The 21,823-nt window shown below is 45.2% G+C and overlaps 1 protein-coding gene and 1 long non-coding RNA gene across 2 annotated transcripts; one reads left to right on the forward strand and one right to left on the reverse strand.

Moving 5' to 3' along the window:
• The first annotated feature begins 6,686 nt into the window (after window positions 1-6,686).
• LOC134389346 (uncharacterized) lies at window positions 6,687-10,782 on the forward strand. The gene is made up of 3 exons (XR_010024698.1): window positions 6,687-6,805; window positions 8,068-8,151; window positions 10,442-10,782. It is a non-coding gene; the product is annotated as an uncharacterized LOC134389346 (long non-coding RNA).
• A 10,235-nt stretch (window positions 10,783-21,017) lies between these two features.
• LOC134386887 (ATP synthase F(0) complex subunit C2, mitochondrial-like) lies at window positions 21,018-21,492 on the reverse strand. Its single transcript, XM_063109027.1, is given in 1 exon segment — window positions 21,018-21,492. A coding segment is annotated over 1 exon segment (426 nt). The 5' UTR covers window positions 21,444-21,492.
• Between the last annotated feature and the right edge of the window lie 331 nt (window positions 21,493-21,823).

The following is a 21,823-nucleotide window of genomic DNA, read 5'->3' on the forward strand; positions in this document are numbered from 1 at the left end:
AGCAAAATATAGTTTCCTTATTCCTTTTTGCAGCTATATAATATTTATTCTATTGTATGAATATATACTGATTTATATACTGATTTCTATACCAATGGACATTTAGGTTGTTTCCAAACTTTTGCTGAGTTAATTTCAATTCAAATGAATTTGTATGTCAAAAAGAAAAATGTAGGGCTTCCTGCCATGAGGAACTTTCAGGCAAGGTAATTTCAAACTATAGCTCTACATCATACTAATATAGGAAAAGTACCTGACCACCCTGGTCACAGTTTTTAAAGGAGAACATATAACAGATTTATCCATAAAATTGAGACCAAAATGTAAATAAAACAAATCAAAAAAACCAACTTTGCCATGTGTTTCAATGTTCACAGACCACTGATACTGCTTTAAATATATTTAAAGGATACATCCAAAAGGGTGAAAACAATTCATAAGAGTCTAGTTATAAGTATTCTCATTTTGTAGGTCAGACAGTATAAGAAAGAAGTTATGTTCCACTGAATCCCCCAAACAGAATAAAAATTCCAAAGCTGAAAAGCATAAACACATTAAAGACTATATTATGCATCAGCATTAAAAACAAAAGGAATCACACAACACTCTACCTTTGTTTAACCCAGCTACGAGTCATAACCCTCTGATGTCACACACACAATAAAGACCAAGAAATCAGGCTATGGAGCCATTCTTTACCATTTTTGTTCTTTCCCAACCATCCCTTCTCACCACACACTCACTGGTTTATCAAGGAACTGACAAAAGCAATCAGCTATCTGTTAGGCCATTTGGCTTTACTGAACCAGCAAAAATAATAGTAATAAAAAAAAATAGCACCCCTCCCCACAAAGCAAAAGCTTACTTAGCAAAATGCATTACAGTTGAGAAAATAATATGTAATTCAATCACCTAAATTTTGTTTGTTTAGTCATTCTGGGTTCACACAGCGTTAAGTACTGTTACCATTCTACATACCGGCCAAGATTAAGTTTTTTGAAATGTACTGTAAAATCTAAGGTAAGTCAAAGACCATTATTCGCCAATCTCTTTTTATCAGCAATCCAATACTAGTGACTGATTTCACTGACGGGCAAGCCCGTAGGTAGCACAATAATAGAAGAAAATAAGGATTACCAGATTTCCTTGAGGAAAATCCTAATGCATTACTGATGTGTCTACCTTATTCAAAAAGTCTCTAGGTAACTCTTGTGGGCTCACAGACTTAACACAATGCTATCCTGCAAAAATAACAGAATAACTTAATTCTATAGTAACCCAAGAAATCCTATTTTAAAAGCTGTATGTACTGAATAAAACTGTATACATGGCCTTGATTGAATCTACTTTCCAAAGCAATCAATCTCAAACTATGTTAAAAAAAAAAAAAAAAAAAAAAGGAAAACAGTAATGTCATATTTTACCATAAAACTGCCTTTTTGGCCAAAAAAATAAAAAAGGCAGGGTTCTGTACATAATCTATACGTGCAAAGCAAAGAGTTGATAAAATTTTTTTTTTTTTTTTTTTTAAAGATGACCAGTAAGGGGATCTCAACCCTTGGCTTGGTGTTGTCAGCACCACGCTCAGCCAGTGTGCAAACCGGCCATCCCTATATAGGATCCGAACCCGTGGCCTTGTTGTTATCAGCACCGCACTCTCCCAAGTGAGCTACAGGCCGGCCCAAAGAGTTGATAAAATCTGACAGGTAAAGGAACCTGACTTTTTTTTCTTTCCTCCACCAAAGTAAAAATGCATAAGGCACTCAAACCTACTAATAGTTTATGATCAAAACCTCAGAAGAGCAATGGGAATTCTATAAGAAAACATGTTCATAATTGTTTTTTAAAAATCAAACTTAACTGCTATATAAACAAACAGATTAACTAAAATAAGCAACTGATGTCTCCGCTGATTCTACCAAGTACTTTATGGCTTGCATTAAACATGAAAATTTACACAAGGCTTTGCACGTGATTCAACTCTAGACACAGAACTCATTGAGATACGTTAATGTCCTAAAACACCGCTTTCATCACATAAGCTCTGAATAGGCTTAAAACAAGCACAGTCTGTGGGTAACACTGCAGAATTTGGAGCTAGGTTTTAACATCTCCATGAAGTTCAGCCAGCTGTAGGGCAACAAATCAAAGTTCCAACAAACACATTGCACCTGCAAGACTTAGGTATGCTCCAAGTCAAATATTTGCAATTTTTTCATCCCAAATCTGCACAAATGAAAGAATGCAGATCGCAGCGCCAGACCTCTAAAATCTTGTCATAAGCCAAAACGATCTGTAGTTTTACTCCAACATGCCCCATATCCTACTATTTTGAGTTCCTAATATGAACATATGCTAGGAGTTTGCATAGATTATCTCTAATCCTCCTAACAAATCCCATTCTGCTGATGAGGAAACTGAGGCCAGAGAGGTCAAGGTGACTTGCTCACTGCCATAAAGCCAGTAAATGGTGGAGCTGGGATTTAAATCTAGTTCTGCGTGGCTCCAAAGAATGAGTCTCCCTGATCCTTCTTCAGCTAAAGTCACTACCAGCAACACAAGGTCCCCTCTACCAAAGTATATTCAAGTGCTAATTGTCTGAATGATGACAATAGCTGAGAAAAATATCATACTTAAAATGACAGCACAAGACCCAAGAGTTCCCAACAAGGAAATACAGTTACCTCTTTTAGAAAAACTACTTTCAAAGGTTTTGGCTCAAAATACCAGACAATTCACCTTTTTTTTTTGGCTGTCTCTCAACTGACTGTAGAACAAGGGAAATAAAAACTCAAGAGTACATTTACATTTTTGGTAAAATTATCTAAAACCCTTGAGAAAAGGGTGACTTCTTTTTTTAACAGTTCACATTATAGTTTACTTCTTTGATGGCTTCAGATATTCAAAAACAAAATCACATTAGTAGCATTACTAATCAATTTTTTCCCCACACACACTTGAAAAGTACTTTCTTACCACACTACAAGATTACTTCCCATACTTAGAGCAGAAATGGAAACAGCTCTGGGTGTCATGAATCAGATCTTGAGGCCACAGTTGCAGAAAGTAGGTGCTGCTGTTTCCCTTGAGTAGGAGCTGCTGATCTGAAACCTCCTAAGGGAAGGGTGTCGAAGTTGAGTGTTGAAGCAACTAAAGCAAGCTGTTTGTATTAATGAGAGTGAGCTGCTGGCACCACTATTCCTTAAGTGTTTCACTGCCGTGCAATTGTTTTCCAGCTTCCAAGCTCTGAATTTGGGAGGAAGAGAATGCTGTTCTCACAGCCATGTGTTATATGATCAGCTGCTCTATGGGGTGTGGGTGTTTAACTAAGTAAGTGACTGGGTTAGAAGAGGTTCTGCAATACTATACCAAAAACACTGTCCCCTCAGATTTTAATGGTCTGTCACTATACTACATTGACAAAGAAAAGTAACACATTTGCAACTGTGAAATGGTTAGGGTTTAGAATAGGCAAATAGTTTCCGATATAAAACTTCAGGCGTGACATGAACAAAAAAATATAACCTATAATATAAGCCACTTCAAGCATGTTTATTAGATAATAAAAAATGCAATATTTGCAACATCAGCATGCTTTCAAACTTCACAGGATACACTGCATACTTATTAGAATAAATACTATTCTTCAGGTGTGTGGAACAGGTTCTATGCAAGATTCCAAGGTTCCCTTGCCTTCCAAAGTGCTGGTTAAAACCATGAATTCCTTATCCTTTCAGAACCCCAAAAATGCAAAAAATATGAAGGTCTCATAGGATTATTTATGTGAAAAATACTGTCAGAACTATAAGCTTCTAGAGAGCTGGGGACTGTGCTTATTTAATGTCACTGCTCATCATAACACTATCACAAGCTGGAATAAATGTCTCTTGATTGAAATATGATCAAAAGGCAAAAGATGGGGGCAGAGTAATTTAAACAAAAATAGCTGATATTTATCACCTGCTTATTGATAGAATAGTGCAAAGTTCATCCCTAGTTCTAGATTCTAAATGTGCAGACTGAATTCCCTAACTACAATTAAAACCCTTCCATTATAACAAAATTTTTAGGTGGATGATTTTGATGGCACCATCACCCTTAATAAAGATGAAATCATATTTAAAAGAGTTGAAAAAAAATCCTCTTCACAGAGCACGTACTCTACTATGGGAATGACAAAGCCTTCTTTTAACAGATCAGATCAATTTCAACCAACACACAAAGATTCTGTACAGGTATTATAAAACAGATCACGGACTTTGCTGTTGAAATTTGCTACATTTAGAATATGGAGCCAGGAACATATATTATCAACTGGTTACATTTCAACAAACTATTTTGACTCCAGTTTTAACTTTTTTCTGAAAGACTCTCACATACATCTCCTTTTTACAGAAAGACAGGAAATAATATCTTACAAATACTTAACCCACCATTATCAAAGAACAAAACACAAGCATACATACATAAGGTACTTTGCTGTTTATTACTCAGAGGCAGATAAAATAACTAAAAAAAAAAACAAAACACAAAACTAAAGTTCCTTTTGCTTTCGCACAATATAGATTTTAACTTGAGGTTCCAGGACCAGCGTCAAGACAACTGTAGTTATATACAAAATTATGTCTATTTCACTGAGAAGAGGGCCCTAAAGGATTCCATGACCCCAAAGAAAGGTTAGGAACCACTGAACGACATTTCTAGGATCACTAAAACTAGTGGCGAACATTTTAAACACAATTACACTAAAGGTAGTATCTATCTGATACATGTGTACAGTTGTGATACAAACAACCAAGCTGCCTACTAGCGCTGACAATCAGTGCTGTGCCACTCACAAAACAGCCCCACTCGGGAACATCACCTGTATTTAGCACGTACACACACATCCCAGCAACAGCAGCTCTTCTTTCCCTAAGCGTACATATGTTGTCAACAAAGCATGTGCTAGTTGCCATTCCCAGAACAATACGGGCCTGGCCATCCTCTGGGAATAAATACAGACATTCTTCCCCAAATACTACCTTATTTGTATACCTTGCCTTGACGATAGATGTTAAACATTACAACAAAACAGATGAAATTCCCACACACCGTATGTATCTAATTAACTGGGAAAAAACATCACTCGGGTGTTACTGAGGATGGAGGGGAGATGCATTTAAGAGAAACACTGTGATAACGATGCTTGAACACGGGGAGTATCCGGGAGCAATCAAAGACAGACTCACGCGGGAACATCCTGTAAACGAGGTTGTGGAAAGCCTTCTCCAAAGGCAAAAGCATTCCTTTGATTGGCACAAGCCATTTCTGACAATGGATCCTCGATGACAGGGGCTGCTCGGCAATCAGGAAGTGTATGAGAGAGAGAGAGAGAGAGAGACAGAGTGTATGTGTGTGTGTAGGTGTCTGTGTCTGTGGTGGGGGAGGGATGCACAACTAGATGTGATCAAAGCTCGACTTCTTCAAAGAAGAGCATGTGGGATCTTAAATCCTGAAAACAGACTTCCAGGTGAGGCAGGGGCATTTATCATTTCTACAGAATACATCCCTGACAATGAACATGTTACGTGGAGATGTAACGGGGGTGTCACTACCTTTTGGTGGCTCTAAGGATCTTCAGCAGAGTCTTATTGGAGGGGTGGAGGAGGTGGGGGTGGAGAACGGTCTGCATTACCCACTGGGGTGAGTGTGGGGCTGCTGGTGGCGGGTGAACATCAGATGCATTTTATCTCCTGGCGGCACAATACTCCCGAGGGTTGGAGGTTTGGGCGCAACCGCAGGGCGGGGGAGGCAGTGGGTGCAAACCACCAGCTGCAGGGCAAGAGCACGCTCGAAGGACCGGTGCAAACCTCCCCTCGGCCCGCTAACCCATGCCACCCCAGCCTCCCCTCGGGCCTCAGGGCAAGAGCACTCCCTGCGAAACTGCAGCCAAGCCTGGGTCCGGGAGGGAGAGGGCGAAAGGGCAGGAGCGGGGCGCCCCCGGCCCAAGCTCGGTGCCAGATGAGCGCAGCGCTCCGGGCCTCTCCGCCGGATGGGGGCTGCTCCGGCCTAGTGCACGCAGCTGCCTCGCGAAGGGTTACGCCGGCCCCCAGAGCCCGGCCCGCCCGGCAGACGGCAGAGAGGAAGGGCTCCTGCCAGGGGCACTGCCGCGACGGTGGCGAGTGCGTGGGGGAAGGGGCCCTTACTCACCAGGGCCGGCCGCCTCCGCCTCCGCCTCGGCGGTCCACCCTGCGGTGGGGGGCCCGTAGCCGCGGCGCTCGAGTAACAACCGCCGGCCGGGCCGGCCCCTCCCCCCTGCCCAACGTCTGTCCTCAGGGCCGCTCCTCAGACCCGGCCTCGGCCGCCGCCGCCGCCGCCGCAGCGCTACGTGGCCGCCGCTCCGACGTCTCGCGACTCCCTTCCGAGCGCGCGAGGGCGAGCGGGGCCGGCGGGGCGGGCGGCGCGCGGGGAGGGAAGCAGGGGAGGGGGTGTGCGTGTGTGGATGTGTGTTCCGAGAGGGGGGCAGGGAAGGAGGCGAGCGGCGGCGAGCGCGCCCGCGCGCGTGCCCGCGGCGCCTTCCCTCGCCGGCCCCCCCTCCCAACAGGGATCCCGACACCTCCCTCCGCCGGGCTCCCCCCCACCCCCCCGGGCATCCCAGCCGCTGGGTGCGCAGCGCGCATGCGCAGTCCTTGGGGCCAGCCCTGGCGCACCTTTTCTCCCTCCTGCCATAATGTGAGCGTTCTGCAGCACAGATAACCGGCGACTCCCCGCTCCACCCCCGCCCTCTCCCACTCCGCCCACTCCCGAGAGCCCAGGTAAAGAGGTGAGTTGCGCACGCGCGCCGCTCTCCTTGGGTCGGGGGCGTGGTTGCTGAAAGGAAGCCAAAAGCTTGAATGGGAGGGAGCTGCGGGCAGGGGGTGTGTGATTTCACGAAATAGGGGGCGGGTTAGGATTAGGGAAAGGTAAAGCGAAGAAAGGGGGCGAAAATTGAAAAGTGGGCCGAAGTGAGATTTGGAAGTAAAAAAAGTCTTTGGTTTTGTGGATTGTGGAATAAAGTTGAAAAATCTTGATTGCTGACCTCCATGTTAATGGAGGGCAGTGTGAGTGACAGGACTGAAATAAAAGAGAAAACATACAAGCAATAGTGGTCATTCGCCATGTGAATGTGACGGCTAATAAAAACCGGAGCAATTTAGAGATTGCTAGGGTGGTCAACAAAGCAGATTTAGAGCCGTGCGTGTCCTGTGGGGCAGGAATAGGGAAGGGAATGTGTGATAGAGCTGCTGCAAGAAATGAAGCCTTCATCATAAGTATTAAGGCATTATGACTAATTAGCTATTAATCATTAATATAATTAATGGTACTATTAGCTAACAAGGTGGTATTTATCTAAGTTCAGAGCCAAGAGAGAGTGTCCATAATTGAAAGTACACAGAGGGTACTCAGAGAGGAAATGTTTTCAGATGTGAAGGCCAAGGGTAGAAAAGACCCAAGGCAGCAACTCTAAGGGTCACGATGATCAATGTAAACCAAACTTCCCTTAAGTTGTTCAGATCTTATCTTAATTGGAACTCCTTCCATTATTAAAAGCATTCTTAACTAATGTTCTTGCAGTAAGGCCGACTTCAATAGCACATAAACATTTTCAATACAGATGCAGCTACTTCTCTCCCAAATAGTACACCCCACACCACCCCAAAATCCTGCAGGGAGTAAAATGACCTGAGGCTGGACAAGGTTGGGGAAGAGACTGAAACTTTTAAAATATGCAGATCCAAGAGCTGACTCTGTCCTTGACTCCTTCCAAAAACAGATGCTTGGCTTTTTACTGTACTTGGACTCCAGACTCCAGGCATCATAATTTTAGCAGCTTTGGGTCATGCTATTCAATAGTGAGTGTTTTTAGAGATAAACACTAAAAATGATATGTTTCAACAGGTAGAGAGAAAATCTTCAGGCAAAACAGGAGGAAATAAGCATAAGTAATAAAAAGAGACTTAGATTCAATGTAAGAAAGAGCTTGGCATCTGTGGGGGCTGTTAAGCCCAGAATGTCTGACTGAAATGTCTTGCTTTGCCTTCTTAGATGCTTGATTTATTCCCTACCGTCTGCCAGTCAGAGCTATCCTGCTTGGAAGAGGGGTGTGCAGTGTGATGGCTGAAGAACAAGGTGACCTTCCAAGTGTCTATGACTCTTCACCCACAGGCCAACTCTCTGAAGGGCTCCTAGTAATTAGAATAGTAACAATATGACCTTCCATGTGAAGAGTGCTTTATGGTTTTTGCAGGGAGGTTATGTCTATTATCTCATCAGATCTTTCAACAACCTGCAAGGCAGACAGGACAGGTATTATTCCTAAGGAAGGAAATTTCAGGCCAAGGAATGTTTAAAGTCAACCAGCCCAGTAAACAATGGAGCCAGATCAGGACCCAGGTTCCCTGACTCCCAGTATGCTTATTTTTTAGCGGGTTTGACAGGCCCACTCTGAGAAACTGCCACATATTCCTGTGGAGTGAAAACAGGTGTCCTTGGCATATGATGGAGAATAATTCTAATATTCAGTTCTACTTCTGCATCTCCTTTTTTTTAAAGAAGATGACCAGTAAGGGGATCTTAACCCTTGGCTTGGTGTTGTCAGCACCACGCTCAGCCAGTGAGCGAACCGGCCATCCCTATATAGGATCCGAACCTGTGGCCTTGGTGTTACCGCACTCTCCCGAGTGAGCCATGGGCCGGCCCTTCTGCATCTCCTTTTAATTTTCTTTTTCCCCCTTCGTTCTCTCCCCAGAAGCCTGGGATTTGCCCCTATGTATCTGAAGCTTTGGTGACTGGTGTTTGGAAGGACTTGGGCCTCAATGCTAGCAAGCCCAAGGTCCCTTTCTGGAGATTCTAGTTTGTCTGCTCTCTTTTAACTCTTCCTCGTCACCTACCTACCACCTGCTAACCAATGGCGCCACTCAACAGATCTCAAGAAGAGGGCTATTTCCAGTGTCTCCCTGTTCAGCTGCTGGCACTGCAGCTTGGTATTCACTGCAGGGAACATTTTGCACCCATATCTGGCCTTATTGGAAGATCAAGCTTCTATTCTCCTGGTTTCCTGGCTTTGGATAATTCTTCACTAACTTTTTCATTAAGTCAGTGGGAAGAAATCAGCAGAACTCATTATTTAATTAAAATTTTTTATTAAAAATTTCACTTTGAGAGTTCTTAAAACCTTAATACACTTAATTTAAACAGCAGTAGAGATATCTGGTTCCTGTAAGGTGAGCTGGATGGCCTGATACAAGCTCACTGCTCACTGCATTTCCTTGCTCCTTAAGTTTCCAGGGATGTACCCCCAGTGGATAATCATTCTTACCTCCTGTACTTACAGTAGGGGCAGTGGTTGTGGCTCCCTGCTTGCCCATTAACTAATTTTACCCTATCCCACAGTACCAGACTTGGAGCCTGAGTCCTGGTAAGGGCATTTTAGGATCTTGTTCTTGACCTTTGCTCAATCATTTCACCTTTTAGGCTTTGTAAAAAGAGGGCATTATATGGTTCCTAAGGTCCTATAGATCTGATACCTAGACTTCTGCTCTAGAGACTTGACTATGTTCATATGAGAGGTCTTCAAAAAGTTCATGGAAAGATTCATATTATCTTTTAATTCTATTTTTCCACAAACTTTCTGAAGTACCCTTGTAATTACACTGCAACTGTATTCCTTTCCTAAGATTTACTACCCGATTCTCATCCCTAAGCCTTTCCTACAGGAAACTGTCCCTTTTTCAGCATGGATGAAGTTGTCCTGGATTCCCCCCTTTTTACTCTTTTTTTTCTCGTGTCTCTAAGTGACTGTGCCAGAGACAGCTCAGAAAGCTTGATTTTGGCTTTTTGATTGTAGGGCTTGTATGTGTATCTGCTTGCATGCATAGGTGTTTGTAAATGTCTATTTTTAAAGGTACGTGGGCCATGAGCACCTTCACTCTGTGTCCCCTCACCTCCCACCAGTTCCACTTGAATTCTAGTGAAAAGTTAAAATAAATGCCAGGATGGCCTAGAAGAAAAAAAGAGTATACACTAAAAGGCCAGATATATAAGTTCAGCTGTAGAGATAAGGAGGCTATTAAGATAGCCAATGTCACTTTGGTCTAAAGTTTGGTTTTAGCTGTAGCTTGCTCCTACCCTAATACTGCCCCCTGTCCTGACAGCTGGTCGCTGCAGCACAGCCTGGGACCCCACCCTGCAGCTCTGATCTCTTGTACATGTTTCTCTATTTGAAACATCTCAGAATTTGAATTCTGATGTCTCTGGTGTCTTTATCATAAAAATGCATTTTGTAAATTTTAAAAAACCACATTCATTGACAATTTCTACAAATCTTTCTTCTGTGTTACTTTATTTAACCCTTCCCTCAACCCTGAGATGTAGAAGGACAGAAAGTGGCCTTCCCACGTTGTTTTTTTTTCTTTTTCAGGGGGAAGCTGGCAGATACGGGGATCTCAACGAAACCTTGCCCTTGGGGTTATAATACTGCACTGTAACCAGCTGAGCAACTGGCCAGGCCTTCTACTATTTTTTTTTTTAATAGCAAATAAAAATGGGGCCTGGATTTTAAGAGTCACATGGCCAGAACTAAAACCTGGGTCTCCAGGGTCCAAGTCCAGGACTTCTCTATAACATACTGCAGCTCCTTGCTGGATACCATACAAAGCAAACTGAACAGATGTGGTCTCTGCCCTCTGAAAGTATGGACTCAAATGAACAGCCCCGATTCCTGCAAACATAAAAGGAAAACATGATTTACTGTCCTCTCACATACGCAATAAATAAATGAGTTTAAAAGATAAAGAAAGGCATGTTTACCTGGTCTACTAATGTTTTTATAATTCCAGTTAGGTAGAGAGAACCATGTTAACAAGACGGGTTTTGGGCCAGTCTCATCTTTGCCTACTTGCTGTGCACATGGAAAAATATTTGTAACTGCACTACAAACTCTTTTCTCCCTTGTCTTCAGCCTTCTATAAACCTTCCCTAAGCATCTACCAAGTATAACACAAAACGGGAATCAAGGACCATTAAGAAATCATATCTGTCCTCAAGAAACATCTTCAACCATTTACCTAATTCAAACCACTGTGTAATAAATAAATATATATACAAACAAACAGGAGGAAAAAAAAGACACAACAATCACAATTATTCCTTGAATTGGTTAAGTGAACAGATATGATGTTGATGGGGGAGGGGGGAAAAGGGAGGAGGGGAAAGGAGGAATTGGTAAAGGAACACAAAAATCAACTACATTGTATATTGATTAAAATGAAAACAAAAACAGGGCCAGCCCGTGGCTCACTTGGGAAAGCGTGGTGCTGACAACACCAAGTCAAGGGTTAAGATCCCCTTACCGGTTATCTTTTAAAGAAAACAAAAACAAAAACAAAAAACACTGTGATGAAAACATCGGTTAACCCTGTATGTACCATGTCCACTGATGGAAAAAGGACAGATCAACTCAATACCCATCCTACTGTTAGGGGGCCTGAGATTCAACCTTAACCATGCAAGATGGCCAGTTAGGGCAATGGAGTGGTGGACTTTTGAATTTGAGAGACATTGGTCCTATCCTAGAGAAATGAGGCCGCCACTCCACCTGCAATAGCTAAACTTCCTGGATGTCTAAGCAAAGGCAGAGAGGAACCCTGGGGTTGAGGGTGAGAGGGTGGGACACACATCCTGTTACCTCTAAGCAATGTTGCAGTCCAATTCCTCCCTTGGGACTTCTGCCTCTGGGTCTGTCTACAGCAGTGAAAAAGCAGTTAGGCCCAATTGTATTTGTGTCTTTAAAGAGGCTCACAGATTCTTTTAGGCAGCACGCTTAATTGTTGTCGGTAATTGATGTGACATATGCCCCAGAGGCATGCAACTGAGGTCCAATTGAGATGGTTTTTTAAAAATTGGAATTAATTAATTAAAGAAGGCAGCTGCACGGGGCTGGAAGTTAGTGCCAAACTTCGTAACCTTAAACCAGCCAACCCACCCAACCGGCCTCACCACCTGAGAAGCGATCCCCGCAGTTCTCACGGAGATGGATAGGAGACCAGGGAAGCCGTGGAGGAAGTGGGCAGCGAGGGGGGCAGGACGGGGCTCAGGGGACCCCCCTCTTAGCTCTCATGACCTCCGAAACGCTTGGCTCTTGGGAACCGTTCGGGGGCACTAGGTAACTGCTGAGAAGGGAAGGGGGTCAATAAAGTTTGTGAGATTATGAGGGAGGGAGAAGAAGGGGGCTGGAAAGGGAGGAGAGTGGTTGGCAGGAGTGAGAACCGCGGGGACCCTCGGTGGGGGCCTGGAGGATCCGCGGGTGGAGGGGACCCTAGGGGCGGAGCTCGGAGGAGGTGGAGCCCGGATGTGGGGGCGGTAACGTGGTGCCTGAGGCCTCGGCATTTAGAGGAGGTTTTAATTAAACCCCTGACCTGAGATCGTTCACAAAGCCGTGGCAGCTTTTCATAGGAGCTGGGTTAATAACAATAATAACAACAATAATAACAATTAACGATAATGAGACCTTATCTGCAACAAGTTGTTCTAGAGATTGTAGGCGTTAAGTCATTAATTCCCCTGGCCCCTCAGGGTCACCTTTTCCTGAAAAGTCAAGGGTGGTGCATAGGATACAGACAATCCTTGTGCAGCTGAGACCCGCTCTGGCATTCCGTTGCCAGTCCCCCTCCGTTGCTAGTCTGCCCTTAGCCGGGCAGGTTAGTGCATTTACACAGGGATAAAATCCAGAGTTCCTTTAGGACTTCACAAACCGTTATAATCTTTTGCATTATTTAGAGCCTCTGAAGGGGTGCTTAAATGGAGTGCAGAAATGCAGAAGTCACCACCACAAGATGCCCAAACAACTTGGATGTGAAAACTCAAGTCCCACCCGAGAGCAGCAGGTTGGATGTATGCCACTGTGGAGAGTGGCCTGGGAATGTCCCTTGGGCTGCATGGTGAGGCCCTGATTGGCTGAGCCTCTGCTCCAAAATGGGTAAGATTTCATGTGTCTACACCTCCCCCAATCCCACACCACAGACCAAGGAGGGAAATTTACAGCAGGAGTTGAGGGAAGTAAAAACAGGAGGGTTTTTCTAGATTGGGGGAGTCACATGGGACGGAGGCTGGGAGCAAACCTTAGTGCCAACAGTGACTAGCCTTGCAAATTCAACTGTAACAGTGATTACTACCAATTATAAGCACCTGATCAAAAGACAGACTTCTTTCCCTCCTTCCTTCCTTCCCTCCTTCCTTCCTTCCCTCTCTCCCTCCCTCCCTCCCTCCCTCCCTCCCTCCTTCCTTCCTTCCTTCCTTCCTTCCTTCCTTCCTTCCTTCCTTCCTTCCTTCCTTCCTTCCAACTCTACTGTGGTTTGGAAAGGACAGACTTAATTTTCATCCCACGGGCGGTGAGTGTCATTATTGTTACTCTAGTTGAGTATCAAAGGCAGCAATATAGGATGTGCATTGTATAACACCTTTTAAAAAAATCTCAATGTACTTAACCAGAGTGGATATCCTGGTGGTCCTTAGATCATTGGAGAGCAGGGATGATGCTCCCCACTAATGAAGGAGCATGTGAAATCCAAAGCAGGAGTTAAGCTTGCAGAATCTCAGAGTTGGGCAGTGAAGAATCTGTGTCATGAGAAAAGAGGGACCAGTTCTTACTATTCTGACCCTAGGCCTTTCACCATCCCTCTAGAACTAAAGCTTTCCTTCTCTTCCCTGTGCTATTCAAAGAAAGTCATCTGTAAGAAGGTACTGGAACTTTCAGGTCTTGAATAACAATCTACAATTGCATCAGGGAGCAGACAGTAAAGTGTTATATGGTGAAGTTGGGGAATGGAGTGTTCTGGTTAGTCAAATAATCTGGTTAACAAAGTAGTACTCACTGTAGTGAGTAATATTTGGAACATACTTATACTAAAATCATTTGTTTATCTGAAATTCAAATTTAACTGGATGTCCTGTATTTTATCTGGGAAACTTACTTGCAGATGAACCACTAGGAGATGCACATCTGCTCCTTGGGAATTTCCTAGAAAAGAAATAGACAGGAGGGAGAGAGAGACTTTGATAGCCTTGGGTTCATTGGCACTAAGAAATGGTGACAGAGAAGATGGTCAAAGGTGTATTAGGGAAGCAAGGGATTCAGAACCAGACCCACCAATTCTGATAGGCACACTCATTCACACTGGGTGCATATGGGTAAGGTGTTGCCACGTCTTTAACAGGTCCCATGGCAAATTGAACAGTTGTTTCAAATATCTCAAGAAAGAAAGCTTAAAACAAAATATCATTTCTACTTTTTAATTTTATCCAACACCCAGACAGAATCCCACCATAAAATGAGAACACATGAGGCCTGCTTCTATCCCTCATTTCTTTATGCCAACAGAAAGGCAGCAGGTGAGGGTTGCACTGAGCAATATGGTGCCATTCAGTGGGACCACATGTTTCCTGTGTGCCAGAGAGTCCCCTAGTGCTTGGTACTTCCTTGTCTATTGTGCTGATGGGCCCCATAGGCCCCATAAGTTCTGTTCTGCATGGTATTAACTATAAGTGTCATTTCCTGACCAGAGCATTGTTCTTTGTATTTACTGAGCACCAAGATGTTTCTAATTTATTGAGTGCTTTCTGCTGTTCTAAGTATTTTACCTCTGTTATCCTATATAATCCTTCCAACTACCCTTTAAGATAGCTATCCCTAATCTCTAGAGGCTGTGAATATGTTACTTTAAATGGCAAAAGGGACTTTGCAGATGTGATTAAATTAAAGATCTTGAGATGCAGAGATTGTCCTGGATTATCTGGCGTGCCCAATGTAATCACAAGGGTCCTTAGAAGAGGGAGGCAGGAAGTCAGAGTCAGAGAGGGAGATGTGACTACAGAAGCAGAGGTTGGAGTGATGTGATTGCTGGTTTTGAAGATGAGGAAGGTCATGAGCCACGGAATGTGGGCAGCCCCTAGCAGCTGGACTAGGCAAAGCACTGATTCTGCTCCAGAGCCTCCAGAAGGAACACACCCTGCTGACACCTTGATTTGGCCCAGAGAGACTTCTGACCTCCTCAGCTATTTGATAACACATTTGTGTTGTTTTAAGCCACTAAATTTGGGATAATTCCTTATAGCAGCAGTAGGAACCAAATACATCTCCCCATTACTTGTTTATCTGGCAAACCCCCTATCTCAGCTCAGACAGTACATCCTCTGTAAAGCCTGTTTTATTTCCCCCAAAAGGACTTAGGCTTCCCCTTCTTGTGCCTTTGCTGCATTTTGTATCTACTCCCATTAAAGAAGCTCCTGTATTTAAAGACCTGTCTGTTCCCACCCTGAATTGTAAGCCATTTGAGGGGATGGAACCTCTCTTTTCACCTTGGGTCTCATTTAGTACCTAGCATGATCCCCAGCACATCAAATAGAGGTTCCCAGGGACTAGAGCTCTTATTCTGACTGCCAATGTGCCCTGGAGCAGTGACGCAGCCCCTCCAGCTCCATTTCTCCATCAATTACATGCACTGGGGGAATCATCCCTTCCCTTCTCTAGTGAAGGACAAGAACAAAGGAAATCAGCCATGGAAGTGCTTCAAGTTCAAAAAAGAAAAAGGTGCTGATCAAAGTGTTGTCATGTTCCAGTTGGACCCATGGTCTATAATGCTTCCTCTCCAAGTCTCAATCTCTTTGACTAGGAAAGGGTCTAGAGACAGCTTCATGAAGATAGGAACCATGTCTCCTTCCCAGCCTGTTGTATCTGCAGAATCTAGCACTGTTCTTTACTTTTGGGTGAATTCTCTGTTGTTGGTTGGTGAAGATCTTAGAGGAGACTTTCTCATATTCTTGGGATTCATAGTTTCTCTCTGAGGTGCACACTGATGTTGGGTATTATCTTGAGCAAAGGTTTCCCCACAATTACTACTTTCAGATAATTGAATTCCATGATATTGAGTAAGATGTGCCTTCCAAGACTCCAAACTCCCCTGAGGGCTCTCCCATGGACACATCCAGATAAAGGATTTCTTCCCAGTAGGAATTCTCTGATGTGGTATAAGATGGTTACTCCACCCAAATAAAGCCTCATACACATTTATTACACTTGTGAATGTTTCCTTCAGTATGAATCCTCTGATGTTTAACGAGAAGCAAAAGGCAACGGAAGGTCTCACTCAAGGCCTGTTACGTACTCAGCCCTGTGCTCAGTGTTCAGAGGGACTCCAAGATGTGAGGCATGTCTCTGCCCTCTAGATGTTTACAACCCGGTAGGGGAGATAAGAATGCTTACGATATAGAGCTAGAGGACATGAGACGTTGTAATCATGTCAGGCCTCATAGTTTAATGGAATTAAATGGGAATTCAGAGAAAGGAGAGTTCACATAGAGGATGTTAGACTTAAGCTGAAAAGATGGTAGGATTGAGGCTGGAGGAAAAAAGGGGAAGGGTGTTCCAGGCTGCCTACTACAGCAAGAACAAAAGCTTCCTTCTGCAGAGACCCCTGCTTTAGACTCTAGAGGAAAGCAAGAAAGAAAGAAGGAAAGAAGGGAGCGAGAGAGAGGGAAGGAAGGAAGGAAGGACAGATGGACAGATGGATGGACAGTCTCCTTCTAATGTAGTGATTTGCCCTTTGATTTAAGAAATGCCCACAAACTTAGCAGCTTTTGAAAATTTTGTTCCTCTAATGACTTTCTCACTTTAGAGCTCAAGTCACTTTCACTTTGACCAGGCACACCTAAAAAAGGAACACATTACCACTGTCTGTGTTTCATATGAACAGCCCCCCTCTCTCCCAGCATTCTTGGGATCCATCCCAGTTCCACAACCAAGAATGTTACCCCCAGGCTAATGTGCCCTGGTGACAGAGGCACCAGGAGAAGGCCCTAGGAGAGCACCCAAGAGACTTGCATTCTAGTGTGTTCTAGCCCTCTGTCCTCTTTTCTTCCCCAACTATCACATCCTCTAAAAAATGTCCATATGGGATGTTGACACTTAGGGAGAATGAAGGTTATCAGATCCAAAGGCTTTTTACTTATATCAGTCTTATAGGAGTTTTTATGGAGCATTTGGAGTAGAGAATATTTATAACTTTCCCTCGTTTTCTCTATTCTGCAGAGGGCAGCAGATAAGAAAGAGGGTGGAATTTGCAGCAGCTCATCTTGGTTAGACAGTTGGAAGACTTTTCTGCCAATTATAGTGGTTAAACACAGACTCAACATGAAACAACTGCATGAGGGGTTAGAACCTTGATTCATGGCCAAGTTTCAGAACACAGGAGCACCACCTGTCATGGGCAATTTAGTTGGAACAGAAGAGAATGGATTTCACTCAAAACAAGGTGGCTACTTTCTGGAGAGGTGGCAGGAATTGATATTTCCTGACATGCTGAAATTGTGAAGTGCCTTTGGCAGCCCTTCCCAATTTCATTGTCCAAAGGATTTGTTTTTACGTGGAATTCTTAGACTCTTAATTCTGTGTTTCCTGAATCACTTCCAGAGGACACCAGATTTGGGAAGGGTGAAACCTCAGCCACGGGGGGAGAACAGATTAGGGGCTGGTGCATTTTGGGTCTTACCATGTGGACATCCTGTTGGGACATTCTCCATTTCTCCCCAGCAAGGCACACTCTGCTCTGTGAAGAACCCAGGCAGGAAGTGAAAGAGATCAAGGAGGCCACAGTGACAATGCAGCTCATCAGAATTCCCAGGGACCCAATGACTGTTGTCCCAGCTGACCACTCACCACATTCTGTTTTTGTCATTAGTGTCTGTCCCCGAGGGCAGGAGGCATATCTGTCCTAGTTACCATCAGAACTTTCTTAGCACCTGTCACAGTGCCTGGAACATAGCAGCTATTCAGTAAATGTTTGTTGAATAAATCAACTATAAACATGGAAATGATTCCCTTAAAAAATGCCTTCACTCTTGTTCAGATGTAGAGAGGTTTGTTACAAACTCTTGTGTGCTGGGGATGGGAAGGGACACTGTTGGGTAATATGAAGAGCTAGAAATATGTAGGAGGGTCCTGGAAAATAGCCCAAAAAGTTCATATTACATCTGATAAGCAACAGGGAGCCACTGCAGTTTCTTCAGGTCACCAAAAGAAGGCAAGCGGGTGGCAGCTTTACAGGCTGAAAGGTGTATTTGATCTAGAAGATGGTGGGATCACAGAAGAACAGTGGGTCTTGGAGTGGCCTAATCACAGTGGCAGGCTCAAGACAACTTTTGTGGCTGAGGACTGAATGTTTCAGCTGGGTGGATGTCAAGAAACGGGCAAGAACTCCAGTGGGTGTTGCTCCTGTGTGACCTCTGAGAGCTGATAGACAATCTGATGGCAGAGGCAGGGCCAGTGCAGTCATAGCCCAAAGTGGTCCGAGAGGAAAAAGACACCTTGGGACTCAGCCCAGGATTCTTTTGGCATATTGTGTGGAGGGGAGAAGTGAAATCAAAGAGGAAGATATGTCTTTCTCCCGAGAGCCTCCTGAGGACATCTACACCCACAGTTCCAAGCAGAGTGCCTTGCACGTAGTGGCTACTTAATAAATGTTTAACACTTGAATGATTGGCTGTTTGGCTGGCTCTGGGGGACATGGATGATATGAGAAGCTGTGCAAGCCACTGAAGCCCTGTTTGCTGTCTTCTCTCCTCCAACTTCCTCAGCTCTCTTCTGTGTTGTCCCACCTCTCCTTTAAGCTGGAAGATGTTCCTAGAGATTACTGCTCTCTAAGTGGACAGCAGGTATTGAGGAAGGTGACTAGGTCTCAGCCTGCAGCCTGTGGGTTCCCTCCTCCTCTGGGTTCCCACTGTCAGACAGAATCCATGCATTCTGTAGGATTCCACTCAGCCCTTCACCCAGTCATCAGATTGTCATTCACATTCCCTTCAAGTCTTTCTGCCTTTCATCTCATTTCAGCAGGCAGGGACATGTCACCGCTGGGAGCCTGGTGTTACCAAATGTGCACACAACACACACATGCATACACACCTTTCCCTGTCTCTGAGCCATTGTCTGGCTCTCTGCCCCTGGGCCTGGCCCATCTTTATGAGATCTAGGCCCTTCTTATCCGGGATGCTGAATCTGGCCTCTCATGGGAGAGAGCTGGGCATTTTGCACGTCTGCAGTGTTGCCCTCCCTCAGGGGTTTGAGGATGATCCACCCATATGGCAGAACCTTCCAGAGAGAAGCGAAACCAGGAGCCTGACCTCATGATGCCCGCAGAGCCTGGCACGGAGGGTACGAGCTCTGCTGTCCTGGCCCCAGCCCAGTTCTCCCTTCTAGAATCCACACCTTCTCTGGCTCCCCTCCAGGCTGACAAGATCTGCCCCAACTGGGGTAAATATGGCATAGAGAACAGGGGATGGCAGGAAAGGGAGGGGATCTCTGCTACAGGGCCTCGATCAAATCATTCCCTGCCTCTGTGCCTCAGTTTCCCCTTGAGAAATTCTGCCCCTGTTCCCAGGGTTAGGAAGGAGCTCAGCCCTGGGAGAGAAACCCACAGTCATGTTGTGTTCCCTTGCAGCCAGGAGCCGCCCTTCCCGCCCCTTGCTAGTTGGTGACGCCGGCCCAGCAAGGCAGGGTCCTGCAGGATGAAAGCTCAGAGAAGCCAGAGCAGGAATAATAATGATAATCATCGGCTGCGGCGTCTTAACCATCCAGGAATGTGAGGCCCCACGCCCTGTGTGCCTCACACCCCAGGACACTGCAAGGGCTCCTCTCCCTTCATTTTATTGCAGCGATCCCACACTCTGCCATTCCCAGCCCAACCCATTTGGGTTCCCAAGGACTACTGTCCAGCCACTGGCTCGTCCACCACCCGGGTTCCATGGGAAGATCCTCCTTAGCAAGACCCAAGCCAGCAGCAGGGCAGGACGCCCAGCTACTTGGAAACTCAGGCTCCAGGCTTTCCCAGAGAGGCAGTCTGCTTGCTCCTGGCCTAGAGCACTTTCCCACAGACCCATCTATGTCTGGTCAGTGCAAGGGCCAGGAGCTTTGATTGTGTCAACCCAAACCTGGATTCAAGTCCTGGCTGAACCACGAACTAACTAACCACAGGACCCTGGACAAGTTTTGTTTTGTTTTGGACTTCTTTGGGTTCACTCTCTCACCTGCCCAAAAACTTTCCAAGGCTCCCCACTACTCACTGAAAGTAAACTCTGAATCTCATAGTCCAACATGTGGCTGTTTAAAATCTGGTTCCAAGACACCTTTTTTTTTTTTTTTTTTTTTTTTTTTTTAAAAGATGACCGGTAAGGGGATCTTAACCCTTGACTTGGTGTTGTGAGCACCACGCTCAGCCAGTGAGCGAACCGGCCATCCGTATATGGGATCCGAACCCGGGGCCTTGGTGTTCTCAGCACCGCACTCTCCCGAGTGAGCCATGGGCCGGCCCTCCAAGACACCTTTTGAACACTGCCCTTCTCCTTCACCCTCTAGATGCCAGCTGGAAATAACTACTCACCTTGGTCATACATATCCCATGCCTTTCCATTTGGGGGATTTGCTGCTTCTGTGGAAATGTCCTTCCCCCCATCTCCACCTGGCTGGACCCTCCTAGCCTTGAAGGCCCAGGCCAGAGGTCATCTCGTCTATGACTATGCTTGACCCTCATCCCACCTAGGACCCTTGGCTCCTCTTTGTCTGAGCTTCCCAAGCTCTGTACCCACCCTTTGCAGTGGTTATGTGCATATCCTAACTTGTTCACTGGATCATCAGTGTCTCATTCATCTTGTGTCTCCTTGGCGCTTAGTACAGCACCTTGCACAGGGCACAGGCTCAATAAATAAGTGTTGGACATAAATTATGGAGGATAGTCATCCCCACCCTAATAACTTCCCCATATACAAATGTGCTTTGAAAAGTAAAAATAATAATAATAATTTTTTTTCCTATTAATACAGTATTTACTTGTCTCCCTCTGTCATACTGTGAGCCAACCACTTTCCCCAGGCTGCCTGGGGAGGTAGGAGAAGGAACATACAGGGCAGATGGGACATGGGAGAAAGAACTACGGGAGGTGGAGACAGCTCCTTCACGTGGCGAACAGGATGAGAAAGGTCACCATCATGCAAAAGAGCCCCATGGCCTCCAAGAGGGCAAAGCCCAGAATGGTGTAGGAGAAGAGCTGTTGCTTCAGAGAAGGGTTCCTGGCATAACCAGTGATGAGACTCCCAAACACAGTCCCAATCCCAGCCCCAGAGCCAGGTACCCCAACTGTGGCAGCCCTAGCCCCAATGCACTTGGCTGCTGTGTCAGCGTCCATTGAAATGGCACTGGTTTGGAAGTTGTGGCTAGGGACAAGTGAGGTCAGGGGACGCGGGACTTCCAAGTTGCTGAGGCTCTCATCTGTCAGTGTCTCTGATTATTTCAATCCCACTGTAGACAGTGGTTAGCTCAGCAGCTGAGAGGTGCTCCTGACCAAGGAGGAGATGGAGACAAACTTGGAGCAAGCAAACATTTTCAAGGGGTGAGGGGTTGTGGCAGGAGAGCTGCTCCCAGTGCAGAGAAGACAGGAAAAAAAATTATTTTAATATACAATTTTATGGGTGTGTTTTCTTAGCTTGAAAGAGAGAGCACGCAAAGACCAGGACAGCCCCTCCCCGCACCCCAGCTTCCTCTGTAGGTGGGACACAGGCATCCAGGTCTCAGTGAAGGCATCGGCTCCCTGGCTTTGGCTCCTTGGATGACACACAGAACGCTCTCCTCGGCCAGTTGCTGACCCAGATTGATTTTGGACTCTGTCTAGTAGAAGGTGGGCTCTTCTCTCCTTAGAGAATCACAATCCCAACCTTTTGGGGCTTCAGTTTTTCTAAGTCCCAGCAGTCTCCATGCCCCATA

This window comes from Cynocephalus volans, chromosome 10 (genome assembly GCF_027409185.1).
Source record: "Cynocephalus volans isolate mCynVol1 chromosome 10, mCynVol1.pri, whole genome shotgun sequence".
NCBI classification, from domain to species: domain Eukaryota; kingdom Metazoa; phylum Chordata; class Mammalia; order Dermoptera; family Cynocephalidae; genus Cynocephalus; species Cynocephalus volans.